This window comes from Rhea americana, unplaced genomic scaffold (assembly GCF_003343005.1).
Source record: "Rhea americana isolate MKP2758 unplaced genomic scaffold, rheAme1 scaffold_54, whole genome shotgun sequence".
In the NCBI taxonomy this organism is placed as follows: domain Eukaryota; kingdom Metazoa; phylum Chordata; class Aves; order Rheiformes; family Rheidae; genus Rhea; species Rhea americana.
Genome location: NW_028186690.1, coordinates 1,059,084 through 1,069,139, shown reverse-complemented (window position 1 = coordinate 1,069,139; position 10,056 = coordinate 1,059,084). Strand labels below are relative to the sequence as shown.

At 34.8% G+C, this 10,056-nt stretch overlaps 1 protein-coding gene across 1 annotated transcript in view; it reads right to left on the bottom strand.

Moving 5' to 3' along the window:
* Nucleotides 1-440: 440 nt before the first annotated feature.
* The window catches only part of GXYLT1 (glucoside xylosyltransferase 1), a 20,986-nt gene continuing 11,370 nt past the window's right edge, over nucleotides 441-10,056 (bottom strand). Inside the window, exons 5-7 of the mRNA XM_085318511.1 lie at nucleotides 4,251-4,374; nucleotides 3,758-3,930; nucleotides 441-2,302 (exon numbers count right to left, since the gene is read on the bottom strand). Of these exons, the coding sequence (XP_085174637.1) occupies nucleotides 2,141-2,302; nucleotides 3,758-3,930; nucleotides 4,251-4,374 (459 nt within the window). The 3' untranslated portion in view covers nucleotides 441-2,140. The remainder of the gene's footprint in view (nucleotides 2,303-3,757; nucleotides 3,931-4,250; nucleotides 4,375-10,056) is intronic.

Below are 10,056 nucleotides of genomic sequence, written 5' to 3'. Positions count from 1 at the left end.
CTTTTCTAAAATATACATTTATTACTTCAGAAGCAGAGAATTGAGGGTAAGAGGGTTAAGTTTATAATACCAATTCATAACAAAAACTATGGCATAAAGCAGTATATCCTGCAATTTATCATATGCTAAATGTATGTCTCTTGAATTAAGCATGATTCACTGAGAAGTTTCTATTTTATAATAAGTTTCAATATTAACTATTTTTGTTCTAGTCCAACACAAAAACTGAAATTTAAGTTAGAGCTTGCTGCTAATGTTCACAATGTTTTTTTTTCTAAAATGGCCCATTAAGTTTTAAGCAAGATCTTCACATGCATACAACATACTGAAAATCAATTCAAAACTGAATGTTTCTACAAAAAACAATACAAAGAAAAGGCAAAAGGAATTTGTAAATAGAAACACACAGTGTAAGTATAAAAAAAAAGCTGAAGACAAACTGATACAAAATCAGTATTTATGTAAAAAAATAATGCATTTTAACTTATAAATCAGTCAATAACTGTATTCACCTTCACATAGAGTTCTAGATTTTAACACTCAGAGAGATTACATAACAAGGAAAAGAAACCATAACTACATGCAAGATGGACTGTCTTCCATTTTCTATCCCAGACATTTATATCCTGAGCTAGCAGGGTCCGAAAACAGAATATAAGCTCCATTTACAATGTAGTGTGTTTCTGTACTGCTAAAGTGTTCACCTAGCTCACGTGCATCTAAGATTCACTGGAGACAGGCACCCTTGACAAAAAAGCAGCCACTAAAATTAATTTTCTAAATGGGGTTGGGATGAAGGTGCAAGTCAGTGAGAGCATCTTCAATGTTCAATACACAGGAATTTCTCTGAAATTCAAAAAAACACTTTTTGAAGACTTCATCTCAGTTAGGTTATCCAAGTTCAAAAACTTCAGTTCAAACTTGAACTGAACAAGTTCAAGTATACCATGCCATTTAAAATAATATTTTACTGTTACATTAAAACTTGGCCTTTTTCATTCTATGTTTCTGTGAAATTTATATTACACAACAGAAAATGTTTTTTCATTAATAAAACTACAAAAGAGCCTAATCCTTATCTGTTGTAAATCACTATCACTCTATTAACCCTAATGAAATCATGCAGTTGAGGATCTGGTCCATGACAAATTTAAAGCCATGTTATTAAATATACATAGTAACAGGATATACCCTCTAAGAAACTCATCTATTATATAGCCTGATGAAGTATCAGCACTCTGATTACAGTTCTTCACTTTCAGGTACTAAATACTCCATTAATAATCATAACATAATAATTCTTAGCAATTGAAATAAAACAGAGAGAGCTTTCCACCATGTTTTTTCTACTTCTAAAAATGCCCTGTAAAGCTATAAAACCATTTTTTTTTAAGTTTATAAGAAAAACTACTTCATCTCACACTTTTGTTAAAAACCCAAAACCCTCATCTGAGCTATATCATTTGGGCAGATGGCTCAATGACCCTGAAACAAATGCTGTATATTAAAACAAAGTCTGAGGAACAGACAGGAAAAACTAGCATCACACACTAGTTATTCATTTCTCTGAAAAATCTTATTTATACTGTACAGTTTACATCTAAAGATTGTCAAAATAGTATTTCAACATGTAAGAGATGAACATATAAAGGCACATATAGATTGTCAATGGGTATATCACATTTCTTTGAAAACGGTTGTAAACAAATTCGTGCTCACACTTTTAAAGTGAGATTAGTGCTGCTGACTCAATTATTGCTACATTCACAGCTTAGCAGAATTTTAGACAATATGAGGTACACTCCCCAAATACAGCCATCTTCATTTCTCCCTCATTCATTTGATCATTAAAGATAACAATTACGTAGACTAAAACTACTGACCACATAAGCCAGTAATATCTAAACTCATCGGATCCAAGATAAACATTAGCGGTGATTAAACTTCAAAAGAACAAAAAAGTCACCTTTGCAGAAAAAAGTTCTTGTTCTTCATAACAGAAATATTCTCTTCATTTTTATGTACACTAGTAAACTTTTATCTAGGCACATTAAGAGCCAATTCAAGCCATATTAGATCTTCTGCACCTTTCAAATAGCATGTAAATTCAATCTCTTCTTTTAACAGCTTGGAGTAAGAATCACCTTCCCTTTGATCTTCTATCATACAAATCTCTTATGCTTTTTGTTAGCTGCTTTATGAATACTTTGTATACTCTTCCACAGTATGTATGCATTGTTTTCTGTAATTCCAGTTCTAAGGGTTGTAAAAGGGAATGAACCAGGTCATCTCCAAATGAATACTGTAAAGAGGATAAGATTAAAAAAAATAAAGATTAGATGTTTTCAAGAACTCACAGAGAACATCTGAATACAATATTTAAAAGTCATCTCTACACTATAGAAATATTCTCAAATGCTTCCAGTAAGTGTAACAGATTAACTTTTTTTCCTTTGGATAAGCAAATGAACACATCTAGACAGGCAAGGAGGAATTTAAAAATTAAGTTATTAAATTAAAAATTTACAGATCAAAATGATTTCTAGTTTCGTTTGGTGACTAGTTACTTTTCTGAATGAAACATAACTTTTAAAGAGTACAATTCTTACCAAATTATAACAAAACAACAGTATGAACAGTAAGTAGTACTACTGAAAGCAGGAAGTTTCATTAAACTGAATGATAGTCAAACACATACTATGTTTAACATGGACATGAAATAAAGAAGTTATTAAATTCGCACTGCAATATTTTTTATAAACAAATTATAGTCTAAAATAGCATTTCAAAGTAACGTAATTTTGTTCATCTTATTACCACTGGACCAGCAATGTTTTATACACTCTCCCTGGCATATTCACAAACCAAATGGGATCATAAATAACAGAAAATAATTTTTTCTTCTGTTTTTGACAATACTCAAAGGAAACAAAAAACTGCATTTTTATGGAACACATTCACTTTCTGTGCAATGTATTCTCAGATGCCCCAAAGTACATTTCTTCATTTTTATATCTATATGACAACATGTAATAAAGCACCATTAAAATATACTATTGATTTTTGAAGGTTATACACACACAATAGCCTGCTACATTAAAATGCGCATCAGTGCTAAATTTTACAGCTCTTTCATGAGAACACTGATATAGTGATAAATAGTTTATTAGAAGACTTATTTGTAGAATGAAAAGAAGTCATATTACTTAGTATTTAAAGGAACAGTCACATATTAATGCACTGAATCTCCAGAGATCAAAAAATACAGTATCAAAAATTGTTTTCTAAAAACATCCAAATCTAGCTACAATAAAACGTTGAAAAGTTGCAGGGAGTATATACAGTCTTGGAGATGAAGAAAGTTTCTTTCTACATTTTAAAATCTCCAGCAAAGTAAGTTTCAGGTAATGATCTCCACATGCTAATACAAGTATAGTTCATTAGATACATTTATTAAAAGAATGGGGATATAGATTTTTAAATAGATATGACAGTTACAGGCAACATTTTAGAATCCAAATCTAGATATGGTCTATATAATGATTCAAAAGATTTTAATCACAAAAGGAATAAACTGGAATTTTATCCAAACAGCAAATGAACTAAATCAGTGAATTACTTAGGATTAGTTAGACGAAAAAACATTACTTCTATTGTAATCAAAGTGAGTATGAACAAAATCTACAAAATACATGCAGCAGTAGATAAAAACATATCTCAAATAACTTTGTAGGTGAAAAATGCTGAACACACTTACATTTTTTATTGCTTCATACACAGCCCTAAAAGTCGGTTGTTTATCATCATGGTAAACACCTCTGTTTCCATGAAGAATAAATATACCTTCTTCTTCAGCTTCTTTACAATTGCTTCCATAAATGCAGTGGTCAGGTCGATAATTCCATTGGCAAGGAAATACATAAAGACTTTCTGTTCAGAAAATCATAAGAACTCTGGATTAAATATCAAAATTGTTTCAGGAAATACATCAATTTTTCTCTTTCTTCTTTTTTAAGACTACTTCATATACTTACGTAGTTTTGAAATCTAATAACTAATTACATTCAGCAAGCTTTAATGGTGTCTCTTGAAAATCAAAGTAAATCATTCTTTTTTAAAAAAAGGAAAAAATGAAAAGTCTTGAACACTTTCATCAAAAAGTCTGTTGAAAAGAATATTTTTCTGGATTTTAGAGCATCATACAAAAGATAAATTTAACATGACAAAATCTAGAATCAATGTGAATTTACCTGGATTGTGAAAAAACATAATGTTCAATAGATCTTGATCACCCCATGTTATGTTTAACTTGTACTTCTTCAGCAGTGGCATAAGAATTTCTCCCCACTGTAACCGGACTGTTGTCATATCATTCTATTAAAACACAATGAAGCAAAACATATACACATTCATGATAATTATACCTATAAAGGAGAAGCCCTACAAAATCACAGTAATTTGCTTTTCAAAGCTACGTATCTCCAATTTTCCTAAGAATTTCTTTGTTTTAAGGAGATGATCACATCTAACAGAAATAGTTACAGACATCTCCAATATGATTTACTTCTCATTTAAATATTGTCTTTGGGTAAGCAAAATCATAAACATCTCCTTCTTAAGTGCCAAATACTTTTGTCTTCAAGATTTCTCTGAAAAACATCTTAAATCAAAAGAGTTCTAAGAAACAGCAATTTTGTTTTTTAAATACAGCAGCAGAGTCTAACACAAAAACTATGTTTAATAGGTATGTGCAATTAGCTGAGCACAATTTAAATCACCACTCTTCAGATGTCACACTTCATGTAATTTCTCTCTATTTTTCAGAGGCTGAAAGCGCACACAGTTTTGAACTACAAGTTTGAAAGCTAACTTTAAACATTCAAAACGGATTAATATAAAATTAAATGTTGACTAATTCCCAACACATTTGGCCATAAAGCAATGTATAAAAATACAGAAATTTAGAAAGGTTTTCAAAAGATTTTCATCAACTCAAAATAATTTGTAAGTCACTCAACCTTAGGTTCATGCAACAAAGGCATGATTTTTCACTGCTAAAGAGTAGTAAGACAATAACGCAATAATTGTTTCTTATTTCCCAAATTCCTATTTTAGCTCAAGTCACAGCCTCATGCTTCAAACTTCATGGGAAAGGGATGTTCTTCTAAGGGTTGTGCTGAGGAGGTGCTTCTCAGAATAAATGGGCCTGCATCGAACTTGACATTACCACAAATGTTATCATCCGCAGTATAACAGGTTGCATATTCTAATGCTAATTTCCTATCTTTTACCACACTTATGCTCAGCCAAAACAGAAAAGGAATGAGGCTGCTCACTCAGTACCTTCTATTTCAGTTGGGAGAATGAGGATGGAATAACAATGGGTCCAGATAAAGAAAATTCCTGAAAGAGTGAAGACAACTCTTGATTCTTTTTAACCAAGTTTGTGGGAAAAAAAATAGAACTCCAGTACAATTTGGGATTTGTCTACAGAAACACTACATTTATTCAGTGTTAGAATCTTAGCATCAAACACTTTCCAAGCTTTTCACTAGCAATTTAGAAAGTACAAAAATTAGTTATTAAGATTTTCCTCAAATCATTTCAGCCACCAAATATGAAGAGCTTTCAGAAACAAAGACTGAAAAAGAAATACTATCACACTTCAGGCAGGAACTAATACAAAAAAGATCTATAGCTTGTATTATGTAAGAAGTCAAACTGAATGATATTACAGTCCCTTCTGCCCTTAAAAATTTATGACTGTGATTGTTTGCAAGTATTTGACAAGAGCAGGCATGAGAAACGCACAAGAGAATTCCTCTCTAGCAAGAATCATCATTAGGCTCAGTGCAATGTGATTAAGCAAAAGAAAACACAAGCTTAACACCAAGCTAAAACCTTCTAATCAGCAAATCAGACTGCAGTACATGTATAAAGATTACACCCTCACCTGAATTTGGCCCTCCTGTAATACTGACCTTAGGTTTAAATTTAGACTTAATGCTTCAAATTTAAAAACAAATTAAATTAGTTCACTGTTATCAGGATAATCATAAGAGCATAAAGTAGTAAAAAAAAAAAAAAAAAAAAAAAAAAAAAAAAAAAAAAAAAAAAAAAAAAAAAAAAAAGTAGAGCAACCCACAAAGATACTATTTTAAATTGCTGGAGCCATCAATTCATACAATTTTCATTTAACCCACGCAGTTTTAATAGCAGTGAAATGCAGAGTATATTCCAGAGAGATATAAAGTGAGTAACAGCATATACTCACACTGCAAGATGTCTAGAAGCAATACTATTCGACAAACAGTGCTATTAGATTTAAGAATTAGAAATTCTAATATTTCAATAACCTTCGCATAAACAGATAAAGAGTAATATGTTAATTTATTAACACTGATGTATACATAAAACCAGTGTAGAAATCACACCAAGCAAGGGAAATTATTCAAATAATTATATAACCTTCTCATGCAAAATTCTAATCTAACTTGTAGTAAGATTAAACCAAACGTGTACAACGCTTGAATTCAATCAGAGCTGATGACACAAAAGCTCTTTAAAAGTTATTCAAGTAAACATCAAAAATGCTATGACAACTTCATAACAACTTTGATGTTTCCAGAAGATAAAACTGATCTCCAATATCCAATAAATTACAATGAAGGTTAAAGAGTTTTAAGGAAGAAAAAAAAACAGTGGTGGGCATTTATGTGGTATTCTGAGATGCTATGAAGCTGACACAGGTAGGCTGTATGAACCCTCAAAGTCCCACCTTTTTCAAAGGGACAGAAATAAACCTTACTAAAGAACAAAATACGCATAAAGAAATTAAGATATTTGCTAAAATGCTTTTATTTTACTACAATTTTTTGCTTTTATTTGTTTGCTCTGTAGTGATTTCTGTCCCAGGGGATTTCGGCTTTGCCAAGCCTGAGGTCAGACCTATTGCAGGTGTCACGTTTAAACTGCAGCACCTTAAACCGTAGTCTCCCTCTTAATTCTTGTAAGAAAATACAATATTTAGGGAAAACATTCAACAATATCCAAAGAAACTGCAGCTGCAGTTCTGCAAACAACTGAGTCACTTTTAAACTTTCTTAATACCAAGTGAAAGTTCTCTTCCTTGCCTTCTGCAATCTCGTTCTTGTGCTAACACTTGTTAACACTGCTAAGACTTTTTTTGTGATTTATTTCTAAACCATCAGAAAGCTTTCTCTTCTCTTCTGTTAGCAAATTTAATTGGATCACAGAAGGATCCAACAAACACCAGAGGTGAATACAAATAGCAAAAGCAGGGGAAAGCAGCAGGAAAGAGACAGGGGTCTCCCTTTTAGAAGAACACAGTTTTCAAGGCTCATCATATTTCTCGGAAGTATAGCCTTAAGCAATCCTGAATGGTCATAAAAATCATGTATTATGGCTTAGGTCTTTCAACCTCCCTGAATTTTGGTCTCTTCTGTCTTAAGCATACTAACGAACCTCTCCTTTGCCCACATCATCTGGAGTTTTGTTAATGTTTGTGGATTTTCTTCTTTTTTTGAGCTCATTCCTTTCCACTTAAGTCTCAAGCTTTGTAACACTAAGAATAGCAACATTTCACAGAATCACAGAACGGCTGAGGTTGGAAGGGACCTCTGGAGACCATCTAGTCCAACCTGCCTGCTCAGACAGGATCACCTAGAGCATGTTAGACAGGGTTGCATCCAGGCAGGCCTTGAAGATCTCCAGAGAAGAAGACTTCACAACCTCTCTGGGCAACCTGTGCCAGTGCTCTGTCACTCTCACAGAAAAGAAGTTTTTCCTCATATTCAAGTGGAACTTCCTGCGTTTCAGTTTGTGCCCACTGCCTCATGTCCTGTTGCTGGGCACAACTCAAAAGAATCCAGCCCCATCCTGTTGACACCCTGCCTTTAAGGTATTTGTAGACATTGATAAGATCCCTTCTCAGCCCTCTCTTCTCCAGCCTAAACAGGCCCAGCTCTTGCAGCCGTTCCTTGTAAGAGAGATGGTCCAGTCCTCTAATCATCTTCATAGCCCTACACTGGATTCTCTCCAGTAGCTCCATGTCTCTCTCGTACTGGGGAGCCCAGAACTGGACACAGTACTTGAGATGAGGCCTCCCCAGGGCTGAGTAGAGGGGCAGGATCACCTCCCTCCACCTGCTGGCAACACTCTTCCCAGTGCACCCCAGGAGACCATTGGCCTTCTTGGCCACCAGGGCATATCGCTGGCTCATGGTCAACTTGTTGCCCATCAGAACTCCCAGGTCCTTCTCTGTAGAGCTGCTTTCCAGTAGGTCAGCCCTTAGCCTGTACTGGTGCATGGTGTTATTTCTCCCCAGGTGCAGGACCCTGCACTTGCCCTTGTTGAACTTCACGAGATTTTTCTCCACCCAATTCTCCAGCCTGTCCAGGTCTCTGAATGCCAGCACAGCCCTCTGGTATATCAGCCACTCTTCAGTAAGTTTGCTGATGATACCAAACTGGGAGGAGACTTTGTCCTCCAATGACCATCCAGGTCATTGATGAATCAGCTGAACAAGACTGGATCCAGTACTGACCTCTGAGGGACATCGCTAACAACAGGCCTCCAACTAGTCTGCACAACTGATGACAACCCTCTGAGCTCTGCCTTTCAGCCACTTCTCAAGCTACCTCACTGTCTACTCATCTAGCCTGCACTTCCTGAGCTTACCTATGAGGATATTATGGGAGACAGTGTTGAAAGTCTTGCTGAAGTCAAGGTAGACAACATTCATTGCTCTCCCCTCATCTACCCAGCCAGTCATGCCATCATAGAAGGCTAGAAGCTACAACAGAAAAAGCAGCTATATCTATAGCTTCTATATCAAGTCCATCAGACTGGAGAAAAGCCCTGATTCAGAATTTTCACTTTTTAGGTAAGTGCTCTAGCCACTAGCAAAAATGCTCTATCATCTTATAATAAAGTGTTTAGGACTGCCAAAACCTAATACTGTCAGTCTGATGGATACCTTCAAAGTCTAGAAGCACAGCTATTTCTAAATTCTAGATTACCACAAAGGTTAAGCAGAATTCCTCCCTCTAGTAGCTAATATCTAGTTCTGGAGCTACCTATGCTTATAAGGTATTTGAGATTTAATTTTCATAGGTAAATAGAAGTTGTGTCTAGATCAGCTCCAGCCTGAGCGTTTAGCGCTCACCTAGTGTCAAAACTTCAGCATGTGGTTGGGCCTTAAATATTTCCAAGATGTGTTGTAAAGAATCTCTCCCATAGGCTGAAGAATTGAAGACAGTACTATAATACTGCAGCTACATCATTACCTTCCACTATCTTTCAATCAAAATCCTTGATTTGATTCTTGCCTACCTTTAAAATTAATTATTGTTAACTAGAACACTTTGTGTGTCTTTACGTGACTTTAGAGAGCAAGAACACTTGTTCTAGTAGAAATCTACTACAGATGTCAAACAGTGCAAGGGCTCGATACCAGACTCCTTCAGGCTAGCAGTATTGTAGACCCAGTCTCTGTCTCATCTCTTACCTCATTTATCTCTGTTTCAGGCATTAAGCAAGGCATACAGCCTCTGATTTTCTCACTTACTGAATCCTAAAATACTCCCTTCTGCTCCTTGAAGGCTCATACGTCAGGACACACGTCAAATTTAGTTACTGATACAAGAAAATTTTCATCTCCAGAAATCCAACTAATATCCACACTTAGTGAAAACTGAAGAACAGGCTAAGTAACAATGAGAGCCATCCATCTTCTAGACTGTCAAGTTTAGCGCTTAAGAGCAACATGGCAAACATTTCCAGAATTCCAATCAAGTTCTGAAACTCAAATGTGCCTTTAGATAGGGGGGAAAAAGGCAAATTCTTTCATACAGAGTGAAGAACAAGGAAATATACCCTAAAGAGCAAATAAATCCTTTTTGGAATAATTTCTCAGTCTAGGAAGCGCAAGGCTTTATCAGTCTTATTTCAAGCAAGCTAGGTTTTCTGAGAAAAAGCTGTAGCCCTGAAGACAGAAATTAACAAATTCACTAGGATTCAACCAGGTGAGTGGTT